This window comes from Salmo trutta, chromosome 24 (genome assembly GCF_901001165.1).
Source record: "Salmo trutta chromosome 24, fSalTru1.1, whole genome shotgun sequence".
Classification (NCBI taxonomy): Eukaryota; Metazoa; Chordata; class Actinopteri; order Salmoniformes; family Salmonidae; genus Salmo; species Salmo trutta.
Genome location: NC_042980.1, coordinates 46,213,221 through 46,235,811, shown reverse-complemented (window position 1 = coordinate 46,235,811; position 22,591 = coordinate 46,213,221). Strand labels below are relative to the sequence as shown.

The 22,591-nt window shown below is 40.2% G+C and overlaps 2 protein-coding genes across 2 annotated transcripts; one reads left to right on the top strand and one right to left on the bottom strand.

The window, feature by feature from the left end:
* Positions 1 to 398: 398 nt before the first annotated feature.
* Positions 399 to 2,401, bottom strand: LOC115160567 (mast cell protease 1A-like). Its single transcript, XM_029710728.1, has 5 exons — positions 2,382 to 2,401; positions 1,636 to 1,791; positions 1,371 to 1,506; positions 887 to 1,147; positions 399 to 662 (listed from the first exon to the last, which is right to left on the bottom strand). The coding sequence occupies exons 1-5, from the start codon at positions 2,399 to 2,401 to the stop codon at positions 477 to 479; spliced, it is 759 nt and encodes a 252-aa protein (XP_029566588.1). The 3' UTR covers positions 399 to 476.
* A 4,818-nt stretch (positions 2,402 to 7,219) lies between these two features.
* Positions 7,220 to 22,351, top strand: LOC115161399 (interferon-induced GTP-binding protein Mx-like). The gene is made up of 14 exons (XM_029712357.1): positions 7,220 to 7,668; positions 8,042 to 8,223; positions 8,782 to 8,916; positions 12,617 to 12,771; positions 13,135 to 13,273; positions 13,356 to 13,554; positions 14,066 to 14,144; positions 14,736 to 14,858; positions 15,445 to 15,577; positions 15,760 to 15,918; positions 20,308 to 20,384; positions 20,732 to 20,867; positions 21,174 to 21,235; positions 21,544 to 22,351. The coding sequence occupies exons 1-14, from the start codon at positions 7,571 to 7,573 to the stop codon at positions 21,763 to 21,765; spliced, it is 1,899 nt and encodes a 632-aa protein (XP_029568217.1). The 5' UTR covers positions 7,220 to 7,570; the 3' UTR covers positions 21,766 to 22,351.
* Positions 22,352 to 22,591: the final 240 nt, after the last annotated feature.

Below are 22,591 nucleotides of genomic sequence, written 5' to 3'. Positions count from 1 at the left end.
GCATTTCAATTAATATTATTATAGCAGTACTGTGTGTAGTGTTGAAACAGTTGTTAATATACCGAGCTATTCCTGTAGAAACAGTACAAGTCCCTTCACATCACATTTTGTTGAATTAGTAAAAGCAACAATACCTGGTGCCACATTCTTGTTCTTGGAAATAAGAAGTCCCCTAAATCTCCCTGGGAAAAGGCACACACACACACACACACACACACACACACACACACACACACACACACACACACACACACACAAATTAAAAAATATATATTTTAAATGTATTTTTTTCCGTATAGTTTGTATTAATGCTGTGGGCGAACCCAATTGACCAGGAAGTGTAAGGCATTATTATTGGTATCCTTTGGGAAATTGTGGTTCAAATACATACAGGATAATTGTGTAGGAATTTATTTATTAAAGTTGAATAAATACGGTGATGTTAGTACACTATAATCAATGTACTTCCTGGTCCTTTATTCCTGCTTGTTTAAAGACATGTTGGCACCATATCCATGCAACACCTCTTTAATCCAGGGCATAAAGAAAGGGATTTTCATGTACACATGAGAATATTTGGAATCATCACATCTCTCAGCATAATTAAAAGCAACGATACCTTGTGCTTTGTTGTTACAAATAAGAGGTCCCCCTGAATCTCCCTGGAACACAGAACAACAGGAATTAGAGAACAGACATACAGAAGTGTGATTGTCAAAGGAGAATAAGTGAACACTTCAAATGCTATTTTAGTTTTCCAGTACAGTAATGTTACAGATAAATAACCACTGCTTATCTGATCAACTAAAACCTGTACTGGTTGTCCTCTACAGCATGTTGGTTCTAGTATTACTATAATCATTTGATCCAAATTCAATTTAGTTACCTGACAAAATCCTTTCCCTCCGGTAGTATGAGTGCACATCATTTGTTTTTTGTCAAAGTATTTCTGCCACACGCTCTTGCATTCAGAGTTATCCTCCAACGTCACTGCTACTTCCATCAAAACGTCTGAACCCTGTTTGTTATTTGAGTTAGTCTTGCCCCAACCAGCAACAGAGCATTTGGGGGATGCTGGGATACGTTCATCCTCCTTTGGGAGTCCAATGACCGTCACATTCTCGGTTAGACGAGCTGTGGTCTTTAACTATAAGAGGAAAATAAATAAAATAAAATGAGATAAAGTTATTATATTCTATTTGTATAATTCAGAATAAACCTTGAATAAACTGTATAAACATTCATGTCAGTGAAGATAATCAGTATCAATTGAATACATTTCTTATAAGGCCCTGCATTCATTTAAAGTTTATACAAAATAAGTACTATATACTGTAGAAAGGAGACATTAGGGGTGTCTTGAAGATTACCTTCAGTAGCATGATGTCATAACTGATCTGCGTTATATTCTCATGTAAGGGATGCCGATGACATTGTGACACCTGAATATTTTGACAACTCTTCTTGAAGTCATGGGCTCCAAACACCACCATTAAAGGATAAACACTAACAGAAAATCAAAAAGGGTCGCAAGACATAGAATTAAATAGAAGAAGTCCTCAAGAGACGTAACAAGATGCAACAAAACATACCGCATCTGGATTCATGTGTTGTCTATGACAAAGAAAGACTCACTTCTTTAAGCAGTGTGCTGAAGTCAGGACAAAGTCCTCCCGGATGAGCAGGTGAGATGGAGTGAAAATATCACACAATATAAGTTGGTTGTAAGTGTCCTCAGATGATTCATACCAAAAAGCACCTTTTAAAACAAAGTACACAATCCGTATGTCTCTTTAGAATGTCATTCATGTCCCTAACCTGTCAGGACCTCAACAGGAACAAGAACATTAGAAATGCTTCTCTTACTATACAATTCAACCAATAACCTTGATTACTACTTCACTGAGCACTTTGTTATGAAGAAAATACGTTTTGACACAAATGTAACGTCTAACTTGCGGTTTGTAGTCGTAAATCCCAGGTTGCACAGCTGTAATACACAATGGGTATAGTGTGGGCAGGGCTTTTTCTTCTGACCAATTAGGTGAGTTTATGGCCTTTTCCTCCGACCAATCACGTGAGCGTATTGCCTTTTCTTCCGACCAATCACGTGAGGTGTTGTCTCTCTATATATAGGCCTACCTCCTTTACAACCCCCACCTCCCTCCTTCCACACCCCTCCCTCCATACCCACACACACAGTGAAATGGTGCCATGGTCTTGCAGATTATTCATACTGAAAGTGAAAGCTGAGGAAAGGTGAGCTGGAGTGGAAATATCACTCATTTTAAGTTGATTGTCAGTGGTGATTGGTCTCAGATGAAGCAAAAATAACCTTTTTAAATAAAGTTAAAAACGATCTGAATATTTGCTCAGATAACCTCCCTTTCTTTCCATTCATGTCCGTAACTGTTTTTTCCTCAAAATATTTAGTTTGAGGTTCATCAGTCAGGATCATTGAGATTTATCAGTCAGGATCAATGAGGATTATCAGTCAGGATCATTGAGGATTATCAGTGAGGATCATTGAGTTTTTTCAGTCAGGATCATTGAGGATTATCACAGGATAATTGAGGTTTATCAGTCAGGATCATTGAGGATTATCAGTCAGGATCATTGAGGTTCATCAGTCAGGATCATTGAGGTTTATCAGTCAAGATCATTGAGGTTTATCAGTCAGGATCATTGAGGTTTATCAGTCAGGATCATTGAGGATTATCAGTCAGGATCATTGAGGTTTATCAGTCAAGATCATTGAGGTTTATCAGTCAGGATCATTGAGGATTATCAGTCAGGATCATTGAGGTTTATCAGTCAAGATCATTGAGGATTATCAGTCAGGATCATTGAGGTTCATCAGTCAGGATCATTGAGTTTATTCTCTATTACAGGTCCATTACTACAAGGAGGGCACGCCAGAGGAGAAGACCTACTGCATATAATTATGGGATGTTAGAGGATCTGTGGGCAGTGGCAGCAGTCTGAAAGCACCAGAGTGGTTTTCTACAACTCTGTCAATGGTGAAGTCAAACAACTGGTTGGCTGTATCAGTCATAACATAAAGCAAACCTACTGTATAGATCAGTAATGACACATTAGTTGTGCCCTCACAGGCATTGTATTAGTTCATGACTTGACAAACAAGAAATCCTCCCAGAACCTGCAGAACAAGTCAAAAGTTTGGACACACCTACTCATTCAATGGGTTTTCTTTATTTTTACTATTTTCTACATTGTACAATAATAGTGAAGACATCAAAACTATAAAATAACACATATGAAATCATGTAGTAACCAAAAAAGTGTTAAACAAATCCAAATAAGAGATTTTTCAAGGTAGCCAGCCTTTGACAGCTTTGCACACTCTTGGCATTTTCTCAACCAGCTTCATGAGGAATGCTTTTCCAACAGTCTTGAAGGAGTTCCCACATATGCTGAGCACTTGTTGGCTGCTTTTCCTTCACTCTGTGGTCCAACTCATCCCAAAAAATCTCAATTGGGTTGAGGTCGGGTGATTGTGGAGGCCTGGTCATCTGATGCAGCACTCCATTACTCTCCTTGGTCAAATAGCTCTTACACAGCCTGGAGTTGTGTTTTGGGTAATTGTCCTGTTGAAAAACAAATGGTAGTCCCACAAAGCGTAAACCAGATGGGTTGACGTATCGCTGCAGAATGCTGTGGTAGCTAAACTGGTTAAGTGTCTTGAAATCTAAATAAATCATAGACAGTGTCACCAGCAAAGCACCCCCACACCATCACACCTCCTCCTCCATGCTTCACGGTGGGAACCACCGGAGATCATCGGTTCACCTACTATGCGTCTCACAAAGACACAAATTTGGACTAATCAGACCAAAGGAAATATTTCCATTGCTCGTGTTTCTTGGTCTCTTATTATTGGCTTCCTTTAGTAGTTGTTTCTTTCCAGCAATTAGACCATGAAGGCCTGATTCACGCAATCTTCTCTGAACAGTTGATTTTGAGATGTGTCTGTTACTTGAACTCTCTGAAGTATTTATTTGGGCTGTAATCTGAGGTGCAATTAACACGAATGAACGTATCCTCTGCAGCAGAGGTAACTCTGAGTCTTACTTTCCTGTGGTGGTTCTCATGAAAGCCAGTTTCATCATAGCGCTTGATGTTTTTTTGCGACTGCACTTGAAGAAACTTTTGAAGTTCTTGACATTTTCCGGATTGACTGACCTCCATGTCTTAAAGTAATGATGGACAGTCATTTTTCTTTGCTTATTTATGGGCTCCCCAGTGGCACAGCGGTCTAAGGCACTTCATCTCAGTGCTAGAGGCGTCACTACAGACCCTGGATTGATCCCGGGCTGTATCACAACTGGCCGTTATCGAGAGTTCCATCGGGCGGCGCACAATTAGCCCAGCATTGTCCGGGTTTAGGGGAAGGTTTGTCCGGGTTCTTAACTGACTTGCTTAGGTAAATAAAGGTTAAATACAATTTTTAGCTGTCTTGCCACAGTATGGACTTGGTATTTTACCAAATAGGGCTATCTTCTGTATACCACCCCTACCTTGTGACAACACAACTGACTGGCTCAAATGTGTTAAGATGGAAAGAAATTTCACAAAATAAGGTCAGGGTTCCATAGCCACATTCAGAACAGCATAAACTGGATCAGAAACATGACCAGGTGGAATAGGAACGGGGACAGCCAGCTACCACCCAGGACACCATCGCGACCCGTGGAAAAGTCTTTTTCGCAGGCCCTCCTACAACCAAGTAGTCAGGATAATCAAGTCATTATCAAAAACTCTTATCAGTTTTGTTCATAGGCTAATGATTTACTGCAATTGTGATCAAATGATCAAACGCTTTCACTTTTACTTTATATGCGTTCTATAAAAGCTGCAAGATTTGAGCTGTAGACAACTATACAAGAAGAGCCTGAAACAACTGAAATGACTCAGCAAGCAACCTGCCTGCCCGAAAGCAACCATTCCTTCAAGGTAATTCTGCATGTATGTCAATCTCCAGGAGGACTACATCTGTAGCTCTGTCCATTGTATTAATATAACACTGTACCATTCCATTGTATTACTATACCACTGCACCATTCCTTTGTATTAATATACCACTGTACAATTCCATTGTATCACTATATCACTGTACCATTCCATTGTATTATAAGAAATGTTGCTCATTCAAGGCCCCACACGGGAGTCTTTCAATGGTGACCACCTTATGTCATACAAATTACATTAAATGTTTAACTGATTTCATTTTCTGAAAATTGTCTATGAGCAACAAAAATTGGTAAAGTACATTTAAAATACTATAGTGACTTTAGTTCAACCTAATCAATATATTTTAGCCTCTTGGGAAGGCTATGTTGGTTTCTAGCTTGAGTTTGAACTACTTGCTATATATAGACGATATAGGTTACATGTATGAGGAATATATATGCTGGTGTCATTGGAGAGTGGATAAGAGCCATGGGGCCTGAAGAGTTACTAGGTAAGGGAAAAATTAATCACATGGTTAAGTCACTGATAAGGGTGGATAGCTGTGGGTTAGTGAGGAATGGGGGCCGAGGTCAGGTGGGAATGAAGGGAGAAGGAACAGTTTATTACCCACATCACTTAACTTCCTTTCTAGCAACAAAGATGTAATGTTTAGAGAGGAGGAGACTCTGTCTAAAGGGGGGTATAAATACTGGTGCTGGTGGGAACATGTCTTGGTCTTTTCAGCTGTTGGACACCATTGGGTGAATAAACCTGGTTTTAGCTTTTCTTAGTTGTCCGTCAGTTTTAACTCTGTTTATTTAGAACCTAACAGCTAAAAGAGGCATCCAGGGTTCTGTGAAGGCCAGTCAAGTTCTTCCACACTGATCTCGACTAACCATTTCTGTACGGACCTCGCTTTGTGCACGGAGTTATTGTCATGCTGAAACTGGAAAGAGCCTTCCCCAAACTTTTACTACAAATTTGGAAACAAAGAATCATCTAGAATATAACTGTATGCTGTCACATTAAGATTTCCCTTCACTGGAATTAATAGGCCTAGCCCAAACCATGAAAAACAGCCCCAGACCATTATTCCTCCTCCACCAACCTTTACAGTTGGCACTATGCATTGGGGCAGGTAGCGTTCTCCTGGCATCCGCTAAACCTAGAATCGTCCATCGGACTGCTAGATGGCAAAGCGTGATTCATCACTCCAGAGAACGCATTTCCACTGCTCCATAGTCCAATGGTGGTCCAATGCTACCACTTCGCAGGCTGAGCTGTTGTTGCTTCCACTTCACCAAAGCAGCTGTCATGGTAGTTTATCTTATCTCTCCGGAATGACGTATCCACTCACTGACACTCCCGGTAGGTCTGAGGCGTGTCCCTCTCTACTCTGTTTTAGTCAGAGTGTGGGCTAACCTGAGCCATGTCTAACGGAGCCCTTGCACACAGTTTAACCTTTGTCTCCCAGGAGCAATCAGCAAGTGGAGTTAGCATCCCATCCTCGTCACCAATTATTGTGGTAATTCTAACCAAAAGGAGAGAGACTGTATTCTTCAAATCAACTTTTTTACAAGATTTACAAAAATGAAGCAATCAATAGCAACCAACCAGCAGTGCAATGTTAGGAAAGCCCAATGAAGAGAGTTGTCTCTCTCATCTTATAGAAAAAGTACAACCTATTTTGTCTACGTGGCAGTTTAGTAGATGGGTGGAAACAGGGACGGGACATGGTGTGTAAACGCTGATTTAGCTTGTCTGTGCAGATTAAGATAGCTGACGTTGCCACCATTATCTGTTCCTTCCTGCATGTTTCCACTCATCTACATTCCTGTAGATTGTGAAAACAGGATGTCACATACTGAGGTTGCACCTAAACGGCTCTTATATGTACACCAAGACTTATGACTAAGTCACATAAAAGAGTCCTGTATCAGCAAAAAATACTAACAAATAACAATGGACAATACTCAGGGTAAAAACAGCAAAGTTCGGTCTTATTAAACATTACAGTATGTAATTTAAACATTTCTTCCAAACAGCATTTACAGTTGACCGGGGCAGCTTTAGCAGGGCTGAAATTTGACGAACTGACTTTTTGGAAAGGTGGCATCTTATGACTGTGCCACGTTGAAAGTCACTGAGCTCATCAGTAAGGCCATTCTTCTGCCAATGTTTTGCCTATGGAGATTACATGGCTGTGTGCTTCATTTTATAAACCTGTCAGCAATGGGTGTGAATGAAATAGCCAAATCCACTAATTTGATGGGGTGTCCACAAACGTTTGAATATATAGTGCACCAAGTTATAATCCAATAGACATTGACCTAGGGGATAAAGACATTCTAATCTAATAGTCTAGTCTAATCTTTAACATCATAAAAGGACTTGAATGATTCAGTTACTACCCTATACATTTTTACAAGATTCTCATCTAGCAACTCAACAGTAGGAAGGTGTTCTTAATGTTTGGTATACCCAGTGTATTACACTTGACAAATTCTAAGCTTCTGATCTGGGCATGTGAGACTGTATCTCCTCTTATGTTATAGTGATGTGATGATTTAGATTATAATAACTTCAGTTCAAAATACAGATGCATTGCTGTTATTCTGTATTTTCATCTAAATGGTTTAGCTTTCATTCTCTTTTATTTCAGCGGAAAAGAGACGTGTCTTATGAAGATGGACCGAGGTGGGACAACATTAATTCAGTTTCCGGTTTTGAAATGATGAAGGCCTCCATTTTCCACTTGTTATTGCACACTTGCAGTACTACTCTATACTTCACTGTACCACAATACTAAAATCCTAATATTCAGAATTTCATGGTGATGGTGATTATTTATACAGTGGTGATTAGTTATGCAGTAAATAGTGGGACATTTTGTTACACATGGTGTAGTATTTACATTTTTGGGACATACATTTTCTCATCACATGTAGTTCAAATGATAGTAAGCTACTAACTATAAAAACTGTGTCAAATAATGAATTTTGCCATGCATGTCTATCAACAAATTAACCATTCATAATGGCATTGTTTTTTACCCCTGACATTCCATCAGGATGTTCCAAGACCAGCTGGCGGAGAAGGTCCGGCCCTTCATAGACTTAATAGATGACATGAGATCCATAGGGATAGATAAGGAGCTGCCACTGCCAACCATTGCTGTGGTGGGAGACCAGAGTTCAGGAAAAAGCTCTGTGCTTGAGACCCTTTCTGGGGTGACGTTGCCCAGAGGGACTGGTGAGATTCTGTATTGTTTCCTGAACATACAAAAAACTATGAAAATCAATATTAGCATTTTAAATATAATTCCAAATCACCCAAAGTCTCTGAAAGTGATTGTGGAACTTAGACATGATTTGGGCATTGACTCGTTTTTGTGGTGAAAATTCTGAAGTTGGCGATTGATGCCAGTGGCTAGGTAAACAACCCTGAAGCAGGTTTTCACATTATCTGTGTCCATAGACGAGGTCAGGAAACAGACAGTACAATAGGACCACAGAGACACGGACATTACTGAAAAGTTTAGAATCTTCAAATTAACCTGGTAACCACAGAAAAACCTTTCAGAAAATGTTAACTGTACATGAGTTTTCAAACCTTTTATTCAGACACTGTAAATGTCTGACGTGCTTTCAGAACATTAGAGACACCTTGTTGTCTGTTGCCTGCAGAAGTTATATATTTACCATGAAATTCATGTCCCGGTCCGTTGTTGACTCTACTGTCATATTGTATTGTATTGATTGTTCTGTAATACAGTATAATGATCTGTCTTTGGTATTTCCTTGTTTCCAGGTATTGTCACCAGGTGCCCACTGCTACTTAAACTCTGTAACGACAGGACAGTGAAATGGGAGGCTGTCATCTCATACGGAGGGAAAGTCAATGAATTTGACGAACCTTCAGAAGTTGTGAGACACGTTGAACAAGGTCAGATGGGATCGAACACACACACACACACACAGACTTATTATTCTATACTGTACATTAACCTGTGGAGGCTCCTCAGAGGAGGAAGGGGAGGACCATCCTCCTCTTTACATTTCAGATTGATTTAACTAGTGAAACATTTAAAAAGTTATATTTTTTAAATAAAAATATGCTAAATATATTCACATCACCAAATATTTGATTAAAACACACAGTTTTGCAATGAAGGTCTACAGTAGCCTCAACAGCACTCTGTAGAGTAGCACCATTGTATAGCCTGAGGATCTTCCTCTTGGTACATTGACTTCAATACAAAATCTAGGAAGCTCGTGGTTCTCACCCCCTTCCATAGACTTACACAGTAATTATGACAACTTCTGGAGGACGTCCTTCAACCTATCAGAGCTCTTGTAACATAAACTGACAAGTTGTCCACCCAATCAAAGGATCAGAGAATTAATCTAGTACAGAAAGCATAAGCTACAGCTAGCTAGCACTGCAATACATAACATGTGGTGAGTAGGTTACCCAAATAGAGAGAAAGACAATAGGAGCAGATTTGAACCATTTAAAAAACTATAAATATTATTAAGGAGCAGCAGGAGAGAGAGAGAGCTAGCTATTATTCATATTTCTTTAACTTTCACCTACTTAGCTAGCAAAGTTATCTAGCTAGTTTAGGCTACTCAAACACCAGGCTTAAACAGAGAGGGACACTATGTTAGCTAGCTGGCTATGGCTATCAAACAAAGGAACTCTTCCAAGTCAAGGTAACATTTAGGTTTTTTAAATTGTTAGCCACTGGGGCCCGCCGGTGTAACTGCTAAACGGCTTGCTGCTGACTGAACACTGTACTGCATGATTGTAGCAGGTTTACTAACGTGTTAGCTCTAGTAGCTATGTTTACTATGATGATATAATATGGTGACAACAATGTAGGCTGTGTATAGCGCAGATATGAAGGTTTTGCTTGGAAAAGTTTATTCGTCTGATCACAGACAGCTGATGTGTTGTGCACTGAAGTCCACAAGGGAAAAGTTGAGAGGAGGGATTAGCTATACAGTGATCAAAGGGATCATGCTGTTTGTATTTGACTGCTATGAAACTGAACTGTGATTGTGTGTGATCAGGCGTGTATTCATTCCACCAATTCTTTTTAAAGATGTTTCTTATAAGGAAGCAAATGGAACGAAACAAGGATAAACATACCTGAATTTGTCCAATAGAAACTGTTGTCTTTAAAACGTTTCGGTGACCCCACCCGTTCTCATCCCGTTAACGGGATTGATTTTGACAACAGCCAGTGGAAAATCAGAGCGCCAAATATAAAACAGCTAAAATCTCATAATTCCATTTTCTCAAACAATCAACTATTTTACACCATTTTAAAGATAAACTTCTCGTTAATCTAACCACATTGTCCGATTTCAAAAAGGCTTTACGGCGAAAGCATAAAATTAGATTATGTTAGGACATAAACTTCACAAGAAACACCACACAGCCATTTTCAAAGCAACTAGATGCATCACAAAAACCCAAAACACAGCTAAATGAAGCACTAACCTTTGACGATCTTCATCAGATGACACTCCTAGGACATTATGTTAGACAATACATGTATGTTTTGCTCGATAAAGTTCATATTTATATCCAAAAACAGCATTTTACATTGGTGCATAATGTCGAGAAATGTTTTCCCTCCAAACCATCGGTGAATTAGCACAATGAGCACACATAGTACGTAAATTCTCATCGTAAACATTGATCAATATAGAAGTGTTATGCACAGAATTATAGATACACTTCTCCTAAATGTAACTGCTTTGTCAGATTTCAAAAAAGGTTCACGGCGAAAGCACAATTTGCAATAATCTGAGTACAGCCCAGATGACACTAACAACTAGCAAACAGAAACCCGCCATCTTGGAGTCAATAAAACTAAGAAATTACACTATAAATATTCACTTACCTTTGATTATCTTCATCAGAAGGCACTCCCAGAAATCCCAGCTCCACAATAAATGTTCGATAAAGTTCATATTTATTTCCAAATAATCCATTTTGTTCACGTGTTAGGTTCACTATCCAAATCCACGATGCGCGTGCTTACTTAGTCCAGACAAAAAGTCAAAAAAGTTATACTACAGTTTGTAGAAACATGTCAAACGATGTATAGAATCAATCTCTAGGTTGTTTTTATCATATACCTTGAATACAATTCCAACCGGACCTATCCGTTCTCTTTAGGAGTGAATATGAGCTCGCTCCCAAGTCCTTGCGTGTGACTGAGCCCATGCCTTATAATGGGACACCTACTTTCTTCGGCTATTATTCGCATCAAATTTACCATAGAATCTTCAAGCACCATTCTAAAGACTGCTGACATCTAGTGGAAGCTTAAGGAAGTGCAAAATGAACCCTAAGTCACTGTATACAGTCAAGGCAATCACTTGAATAAACTACAACCTCAGATTTTCCACTTCCTGCTTGACTTTTTCTCAGATTTTTGCCTGCCATATGAGTTCTGTTATACTCAGACACCATTCAAACAGTTCTAGAAACTTCAGAGTGTTTTCTATCTAAAGCTACTAATAATATGCATATTCTAGTTTCTGGGACAGAGTAGTAACCTGTTTAAATTGGGTACGTTTTTCATCCGGCCGTGAAAATACTGCCCCCTAGCCCTATTAAATGTTGGACTAAATGATTACACCCTAGATCAGCTAGATGCAGGCAAGTGTGTGCAAGGAGGTATTGAATGTGTCAATGTCTGTCTGTCACCTTGATTACAAAAAAAATGCACCTGTGTTGTGTGAGCGGACCAAGTAATTTGATGTTGTTCAAAAGCGGAAAGGTGGAATAAACGAGTCAGGAGTATGTTTTCTTAATTGAACAAAGTTCTCTATTGAGGTATTTCATTTCACTCAAACACTCACTCCAACACAATCAATATTGATCTCCCAAGGAAAACGTAAATCTTCTTCTTTACACGAAAAAGGAACACCAGATGAGTATCTTTAAACTATAACATAAATCATGGAAGTGTCACTGTCTTAATGATTCGTTCGTGGATAGCTCCCCTCTCGTGGTGGCCATCCCCCAGAGGTGGTTTGTGTTCTTCCTCTTTCGTCTTCCGAAAGGAATGTATTCTCCTTTGGAGGAGCAAACACTCTTTTCTTTCTTTCCCCCCCTCACTGCCGGTTCCCTCCTATCTCTTGTAGGGAAAGAGAATAGCTCATTAGTACCATCAGCTGTGCTTAATTGCCTCTGATCACCTTTGCTCACATGCCCTCTGGTGGTCCTTCCACAGTTGTAAACTTTCATTCATAGGCTAGGTCGTAGCAACCTCATGATGGGTATAGGGAACATCTTAGTATGATGTAGTAGCCTAAACCTATCAATGTTACATTGAACTGGGTGAATGGAATATGAATGATAGTCATCCAATAGGCAGTAATAGAAATAAGGCCATGCTCATAAAACAAATAATTGTCCTCCCTTATCTTAAACGGCACATACTACCATTGACATTGACGTATCTATTATCATTTAATGTGGAAAAGTTTGTATGGTATTTACCATAGACAACTACAGAATATATATTATAATAAGAAGAGTTCTGTCGGGGTATAAGACAGACAAACAAACAAATTATGGACACATCTGTTATTTCATCAATATTTTCCCATTGATTTAACAGCTCAGAACGCGTTAGCTGGAAAGGGAGTGGGGATATGTGAAGACCTGATCACTCTAAAGATCACATCCTCCACGGTGTGTGACCTCAGTCTGATTGACTTACCAGGGATCACCAGGGTGGCTGTGAAAGGACAACCAGATGACATTGGAGCCCAAGTAAGTCTAACGTTAGTGTGTATAGCTTTTGGACTTTGTCCAGTACATTGTTAGGTTCTCATGACTCTTGTTTCTCATCTTATGATTCACTAAGGATTCATTGTTTTAGCCAGGTGTACAGACTTTATACCATAATTGCTAGCAAGGTACATGTAGCTATGATGGTTGATTCTGGTGAAAGGTACTTTAAATGTGTTGACTTTGAAGAAGGTTGAGCTTCAGAACCATAAAGAACAGAGTGCCCCACACAGGGCGATATCACGGTAACAAGCGGTCTGATACCCTCTCACAGATTAATCAAATAACTCGGTCAAAGGCTTGCGTCCTGACTGCTTCTTCACATTCCTCTTCCTTTTTTACTAGATCAAGAATCTCATTTCGAAATTCATAAAGAATAAGAGAACCATTATTTTGGTCGTGGTACCATGTAATGTTGACATAGCAACAACAGAGGTCCTGAAAATGGCGCAAGAAGTGGATCCTGAAGGCACAAGAACTCTGGGTAAAGAAATGATATAGAATCATGTATTTTTATAGGGTTTTAATATTAGCAGTTATCATAATGCTTTTCATTTGTCTTCAAGCCATTCTGACAAAGCCAGACCTGATAGACCCGGGAGCAGAGAAGAATGTGTTGGAAATTGTCCACAATAAAGTAATCTTTCTCAATATGGGCTATGTCATTGTGAAATGTCGTGGTCAGAAGCAAATTGATGAAAACATGTCAATAACTGGTGCGATTGAGGAGGAGTTGGAATTCTTCCGAAATCACGAGCACTTCAGGTAAAACGTGTTCTTGCCATGTGTTAAGTAAACTTGCATCTTTGTTTTTGATGGCTTCGCATCTGAGAAATGTTCAGTGCCTCAAACTGTTGCTTACAGGACCTAATGTTTAAAAAAAATGTATCTCTCCTACATATCCTTTGAGAGTATTTCCATTTAGAATTGATGAATGTTATTTTCTTATTGTTCCCTCCCCTCCCTTCTCTTACATTTCTGCGTATTGTACTTTTTAACATTCAAAATTAAATAGCTAAATGATCTTTGGTATATTCATAATGAAAAATTCCATATTTTAGCTCAGCTCGTTCACTAGCTTAAACAGACTGATTTTGATGGGGATTTTGTGTTATGTTAATTAGATATCCCTGGGGGCATGACCATTGTAGGCCAAGGATTAACTGACATTTGCATTTTACATTTTTGATTAAAAAAATATAGGTGTAAAATGTGTTGGCCAGTTTTTGGGATGAAACACTGTGTTTGTTATATTTCTCTGCCTTTCAATGTAAAGATCCCTCTTGCGTGAGGAGAAGGCAACCACCAAGTGCCTAGCCACCAAGCTCAGCAATGCCCTGGTCAAACATATCAAGGTTAGTCCATCCACATACCCTACAGTTATCTGTTCCTGCTACACCCAGTGCACACTGGTGTTAGGTTCTTATTTTTCAGAGTAATTAATTCACGGACACTAGAGAAGCTTTAACCAAGTGTATTTCTTCCCAAAGGATCTGTACAGCTGTAATTAACACAGCAAAACATTTCTCACCATCACAGTTATATACATCCCACTTAATACACTCCTCCTTCTCTCCAATCCTGACATCTTATGGTTCTACAGGAAGAGGGTCACCAGATACTAAACCCTGATTACTCCCTTCAGGGGATCTGACCTCACCTCCTGACTTCAACCCCTCCTTCCCCTAATCCACAGATGTCCATCTGTCTCCCCTATCTCAACACGTTGCTCTCCTCCCTTCCACCCAACACTTTCAAAGCTATCTGTCTTTCTACAGAGAACCATTAACTTCTGACATAAAACCCAGTCTCTTCCACTCCTTCTATTCTAGGCTTCTTCTCTGTCATTTATTTAATATCTCAATGTTCAAAGTTTAGCCGATTCCAACACTGGAAAACATGTGGTCTGGTATCCATTAACTTGTTGTATGTTTGCTCCTGGTCAGAAATATCTGCCCCAGATGTCAGAGAACATAAAGGAGCAGATGGGGGAGGTAAAGCATTTATTGAGTCAAATAGAGGGCGGGCCTCCCCTGGAACCTGCAGAGAAGAGGAAGTACCTCATTCAGGTGAGAACATCTTTCACCTTTCCATCTTTCAGCTTCGTAAACTTCTTATTTTGTACAACATTTCTATAAACATGTATGATGTAGGGTTGGAAGCCATACTGTTGTACAGTAGTCCAGGTGTGTTATTGTCATGGTTTGGTAAATTGTCAGAATAATGTCCTATAGAGAATTTGGGCGATGGTTCCTTGTGTAATGGTTCATTACCATGATGGTTCATCAGCTCTGTTGCACATCCTCTGCCATTTGCATTGGTCAGATTTGCAACACAAGTGTAAGAGTAGACGCACTGTCCAGAAAGATAAATAAAACAGCATTAAAATGTTCTCCACACTCCCACTTCCTCCACTCTCCTTCCTTAATATCCAAATGATTATGTTTGTCACCAGGTTAAACAATACTTTGCCATGACAGCTGATTTTACAAAAACACTTGGACACACCACTGTCAGATAGTTCTTGTTTAATATTGGACTTAATGTCTTAATGATGGATGGGTCTTGTGGAGCCATTTCATTGAACAGTAATCTAAAAGGACTAAATATGAAACATTTAACAGGTATGTTTTATTGTGTTGTTTCCTTCTTCAGGTCATAACAGATTTCAATGAGCAGATTACCCAACTGTCCAAAGGGGATATTATTGTTGAGGAGAATCTATTTGAGCTCATGGGAAAGGAATTTGCAGAGTGGATGAAATGTTTGGAAAATGCCAAATCAAATTGTAGGTAAAATTTTGAATAGCCCGGGTATTATTCATCATAATACCATGTGTAACCAATTAATATTTATGTTTCCAAATATCCCTAATATTTACTGATATAATTATTATACTACTAATAGTTATGTCATACAACAGTTATTATAATCTCAAATAAATTATCAACATTGTTTTCCTGAATTTAGACCACGAAGTAGTGCAACAAGTGGTGGATGAATATGATCAGAAGCACAGGGGAAGTGAGCTGCCAGGATTCAGTAACTACAGGGTATTTCAACATGTTGTTCAGAAACTAGTGGCTGAACTTAAGAGACCAGCTATGATGACACTACAGACAATCAAAGGTAAGTGACCAAAAGCCCTAGGTTGGATGTGATTTTCCAAAAGCCCCTTTATTGAACATCATGCATGGGTCTCTATGGTTGTAATGACAAGACAAACATGCCTATAATATTAATTAAGCAGTAAGCACCCTAGAAAGCAGGTATTGCTGAATCACACCCCCACCCACATCGTCAGGGCTGAAGTGGAACGGATCAAGAGCATTAAATTCCTCCGTGTCCAAATCACTAATGTCCACACACATGCGCACAGTCGTGAAGAAGGCGAGACAGCGCCTCTTCCCCCTCAGGAGGTTGAAAAACTTTGTCATGGGCCCTCAAATTATCAAAAAAGTTATACAGCTGCACCATTGAGATCATCTTGACTAACTGCATCACTGCTTGGTATGGCAAAAGCACCACCCTCAATCGTATGGCTTTACAGAGGGTGGTGCGGAAAGCCCAGTATATTGCTGGGCCGAGCTCCCTGCCATCCAGGACATCTATATCAGGAAGGCCCGGAAAATTGTTAAAGACCCCAGCCACCTAAGCCATAGACTGTTCTCTCTGCTTCTGCACGGCAAACAGCTCCTGAACAGCTTCTATCCGCAAGCCATGAGACTGCTAATTAGCTAACAAACTGGCTACCGGACTATCTGAGTTGACGACTTTATTTATTTATGTGTATCGTTTTTCAACCACTCCACAAATTTATTATTAACAAACTATAGTTTTGGCATGTCGGTTAGGACATCTACTTTGTGCATGACACAAGTAATTTTTCCAACAATTGTTTAAAGACAGATTATTTCACTTATAATTCACTGTATCACAATTCCAGTGAGTCAGAAATGTACATACACTAAGTTGACTGTACCTTTAAACAGCTTGGAAATTCCAGAAAATTATGTCATGTCTTTAGAAGCTTCTGATAGGCTAAATACATAATTTGAGTCAATTGGAGGTGTACCTGTGGATGTATTTCAAGGCCTACCTTCAAACTCAGCGCCTCTTTGCTTGACATTATGGGAAAATCAAAAGAAATCAGCCAAGACCTCATAAAAAAATTGTAGACGTACACAAGTCTGGTTTCCAAACACCTGAAGGTACCACGTTCATCTGTACAAACAATTGTACGCAAGTATAAACACCATTGGACCACGCAGCTGTCATACCACTCAGGAAGGAGACACGTTCTGTCTCCTAGAGATGAAAGTACTTTGGTGCAAAAAGTGAAAATCAATCCCAGAACGACAGCAAAGGACCATGTGAAGATGCTGGAGGAAACAAGGTACAAAAGTATCTATATACACAGTAAAACGAGTCCTATATCGACATAACCTGAAAGGCTGCTCAGCAAGGAAGAAGACACTGCTCCAAAACCGCCATAAAAAAGCCACACTAAGGTTTGCAACTGCACATGTGGACAAAGAGCTTAATTTTTTGGAGAAATGTCCTCTGGTCTGATGAAACAAAAATAGAACTGTTTGGCCATAATGACCATCGTTATGTTTGGAAGAAAATGGGGGAGTCTTGCAAGCCGAAGAAACCATCCCAACCGTGAGGAACGGGGGTGGCAGCATCATGTTGTGGGGGTGCTTTGCTGCAGGAGGGACTGGTGCACTTCACAAAATAAATGTCATCATGAGGCAGGAAAATTATGTGGATATATTGAAGCAACATCTCAAGACATCAGTCAGGAAGTTAAAGCTTGATCGCAAATGGGTCTTCCAAATGGACAGTGACCCCAAGTATACTTCCAAAGTTGTGGCAAAATGGCTTAAGGACGACAAAGTCAAGGTATTGGAGTGACCATCACAAAGCCCTGACCTCAATCCTATAGAAAATTTGTGGGCAGAACTGAAAAAGCGTGTGTGAGCAAGGAGGCCTACAAACCTGACTCAGTTACACCAGCTCTGTCAGGAGGAATGGGCCAAAATTCACCCAACTTATTGTGGGAAGCTTGTGGAAGGCTACCCAAAACATTTTACCCAAGTTAAACAATTTAAAGGCAATGCTACCAAATACTAATTGAGTGTATGTAAACTTCTGATCCACTGGGAACGTGATGAAAGAAATAAAAGCTGAAATAATTCTCTAAAATATTATTCTGACATTTCACATTCTTAAAATAAAGTGGTGATCCTAACTGACCTAGACAGGGAATTTTTACTAGGATTAAATGTCAGGAATTGTGTCAAGCTGAGTTTAAATGTAGTTGGCTAAGGTGTATGTAATCTACCTCTATCACTCCAGTATTCCTGCACAATGTTAATATGGTACTGGAACTGACCCTGTATATAGAATGAGTACCCTGGAACTTTCCCTATATATGGCTACTAACCCTGGAACTGTCCCTGTACATACAGTAGCTACTAATCCTGGAACTCAAATCAAATCAAATCAAATCAAATTTATTTATATAGCCCTTCGTATATCAGCTGAAATCTCAAAGTGCTGTACAGAAACCCAGCCTAAAACCCCAAACAGCAAGCAATGCATGTGAAAGAGGCACGGTGGCTAGGAAAAACTCCCTAGGAAAAACTCCCTAGAAAGGCCAAAAACCTAAGAAGAAACCTAGAGAGGAACCAGGCTATGAGGGGTGGCCAGTCCTCTTCTGGCTGTGCCGGGTGGATATTATAACAGAACATGGTCAAGATGTTAAAATGTTCATAAATGACCAGCATGGTCAAATAATAATAATCATTGTAGTTGTCGAGGGTGCAACAAGCACGTCCGGTGAACAGGTCAGGGTTCCGTAGCCGCAGGCAGAACAGTTGAAACTGGAGCAGCAGCATGGCCAGGTGGACTGGGGACAGCAAGGAGTCATCATGCCAGGTAGTCCCGAGGCATGGTCCTAGGGCTCAGGTCCTCCGAGAGAAAGAAAGAAAGAGAGAAAGAGAGAATTAGAGAGAGCATATTTAAATTCACACAGGACACCGGATAAGGCAAGAGAATACTCCAGATGAAACAGACTGACCCTAGCCCCCCGGCACATAAACTACTGCAGCATAAATACTGGAGGCTGAGACAGGAGGGATCAGAAGACACTGTGGCCCCATCCGATGATACCCCCGGACAGGGCCAAACAGGCAGGATATCACCCCACCCACTTTGCCAAAGCACAGCCCCCACACCACTAGAGGGATGTCTACAACCACCAACTTACCGTCCGAAGACAAGGCCGAGTATAGCCCACAAAATCTCCGCCATGGCACAACCCAAGGGGGGGGCGCCAACCCAGACAGGAAGACCACGTCAGTGACTCAACCCACTCAAGTGAACTGTCCCTGTACATACAGTAGCTACTGACACTGGAATTGTCCATGTATATAGCTACTAACCCTGGAACTGTCCCTATATATAGTTTCTAACCCTGGAACTGTCCCTATATACAGCTACTGACCCTGGAACTGTTCCTATATATAGCTACTGACCCTGGAAATGTTCCTATATACAGCTACTAACCCTGGAACTGTCCCTGTACATACAATAGCTACTGACCCTGGAACTATCCATGTATATAGCTACTGACCCTGGAACTGTCCATGTATATAGCTACTGACCCTGGAACTGTCCATGTATATAGCTACTGACCCTGGAACTGTCCATGTATGTAGCTACTGACCCTGGAACTGTCCATGTATGTAGCTACTGACCCTGGAACTGTCCATGTATGTAGCTACTGACCCTGGAACTGTCCCTATATATAGCTACTTACCCTGGAACTGTCCATGTATATAGCTACTGACCCTGGAACTGTCCCTATATATAGCTACTTACCCTGGAACTGTCCATGTATATAGCTACTGACCCTGGAACTGTCCCTATATATAGCTACTGACCCTGGAACTGTCCATGTATATAGCTACTGACCCTGGAACTGCCCCTGTATATAGCTACTGACCCTGGAACTGTCCATGTATGTAGCTACTGACCCTGGAACTGTCCCTATATATAGCTACTTACCCTGGAACTGTCCATGTATATAGCTTACTTAATTTCTCACGTTCTTCTTATTTCTCTAGTGTTTCTGTTCTACTTTAGAGCTTGCAAGAATGGCATTTCATTGTACTTGTGCATGTGACATTGACTTTAATTGACTAAATATAACATGTTGAAGTGATAGTTCACTCAAATTACATATTGGTGTCCTTACCCTGTAAGCAGTCTATGGACAAGGTATGACATCAATCCATGCTTTGGATGGATTTCCCTGTTTCCATTTTTCACTCTTCATGTCCAAATGATCCTAATGATTGTGTAGCTCAATGAAGTTACTTATTGATTATTTGGACATGAAACACAAACAAATTATAATATTGGGACTATTGACTTGTAATTTGGCTGAACTACACCTATAAATAAAAACATTTTGTCTCTTTACCAAATACATTTGATTTTGTTTTTCAGACATTGTAAAGAAGCAATTTTATATTTTGTCCAGAGAGAGATTTAAGAATCATCCTTTTCTTCATCAGGTCTCAAAGGTAATGACAATTGTAAACTGTTAAGCGCTCTGACATGATAATCATACAATTCAGTATTCTGTATTTTAGCCTGAAATGGAAATCTTAGTTAGAGGCACTAGCAAGAAGGCAGGAAAACATGAGGCAAATGTAGCACTTAAAAATCACAATATATTTTTATGAAGAATTCCAATTTACAGGTTGTCCATTGTAGGATTGTATCCTGAAATGTTCAAAATAAAACATCATACGATATTTAGAGCATGTCGGACTGAACTTTTATCTGAAACAGTAACAGTATTTCACTGCCTCCCTGCATCTAAGGTTCTTTATGTCCTCATGGAATCTTAATCTTTGTTTAAACTCAGAAAAACATTGAAACAATCCAGGAAAAGCAGTCAATCATTGTGCAGGAGAGGATCGTGGAGCAGTTTCAGATGGAGATGCAGGTCTACACACAGGATGAAATCTTCAACAAACATATTCTAGAGAAGGGGGAAACAGCAGTCTACTCATTCCCCTCACTCCCCTCACGCCCCTCAGACCCCTCACCCTCCTCTCACCCCTTACTCCCCTCATGCCCCCCACACCGCTCACTCCCCTCGAACCCCCCAGACCTCTCACTCCCCTCACACCCCCCAGACCCCTCATGTCGCTCACACGGCTCACGTCGCTCACGCGGATCACGTCGCTCACGCGGCTCACACGCCTCACACCGCCCAGACCCCTCATTCCCCTTACACCCCCCAGACCCCTCAAACCCCCCAGACCCCTCAAACCCCCCAGACCCCTCACACCCCCCAGACCCCTCAGACTGCTCAGATGAAGACACCAGGAGCAAGTACCCTGGGCTGCTCAAGGCATACTATGAGGTACAATGCAACACAAGTACTACACAGTATGTTTTGCTTAAAGAGTGCAGGAGGAGACGTTTCAGAAATAAAATCTAAACTACATACAGCTGTTATGTAGTGTACTTATCGACAAACCCACCCTGTACAAGGAGTCCATGACATCATCAATGGGCATGATCAGATCTCTCGTTCATGCTTTTTGACAAATGTTTCAAACATGCGTTATTGTGGCAGGGTTGCTTTATGGTAAATTGCCTTTTCTTTGCCTTGTGGCCATCTCATCACTTCTAGCCCTCACTCTCCATCCCACCTCACCTCTCTCACAGATTGTGGTGCAAAGACTGGCTGACCAGGTGCCCATGCTGATCCGTTACTTCATCCTGAAGCAGTCAGCCAAGATTGTGTGCAGTGAAATGCTGGATCTGCTACACAGAGATGACACTGATAACATCCTACAGGAGGATTCAGAGATTGAACAGTATCGTGCAAAGTTGCAGGCCCAAGTGGATCGCCTTATACTGGCCAATGACAAAATCAGCAGCCTCTGAGAAGGTGATGTCTTGTCAGTTACAAAATTCAGAGATGTTGCCAAAAAAAGAGACAGGTTAATAGAAGTATAACCAGATTTTTGGAAAGGGTAGTAATGGCCAAATGCTATTCATTTTAAATACAGAGTAAAATCAGTTATATCTTGTATATTTGTATTCAACAAATGTATAAGATCGGCTAAGATCAGTGAGATGCTGTACAGACGACCCCAGTGAAATCCTACAGGAGGTACCAGAGGTTGGCCGGAAACGTAAAAGGTTGCGGGACCAAGCGGATCACCTTTGACTGGCCAATGACAAGATTAGTAGACTGTGGTTGACAATTTGTCAATGCAGAAATTCTGAGATGTAGCCAACAAAGACTGCAATAATTATACCTACATTTGATCAGCATACAGAACATTTTATATGATGGGCATCTCTACATTTTGTCAAATTGTGTTTTAAAGAAAATGATGTGACAGTTGTATTATCACATATCTGCATTGTGTTATTATGTTTTCATCTCAAAATATACTAAGGAAAAATGTGAAGATTGTTGATAATATTATTTAAAGTGACAAATTAAATGAAGGTTGTATCCATTTTCTAATTGGTCAGAGTGCATCAATGAAGAGAAACATTTTATGATGGCATTATAATAACTTCATGACTGTTTTGTTAAACGTGTTGAGGATCAGCGTGGCTGATGTGTTGTTACCTACCCTTACCACCTGGGGACGGCCCGTCAGGAAGTCCAGGAACCAAATTGCAGAAGGAGTTGTTTAGTCCCATGGTCCTTAGCTTAGTGATGTGTTTTGAAGGCACAATGTGTGGTGATGATGTC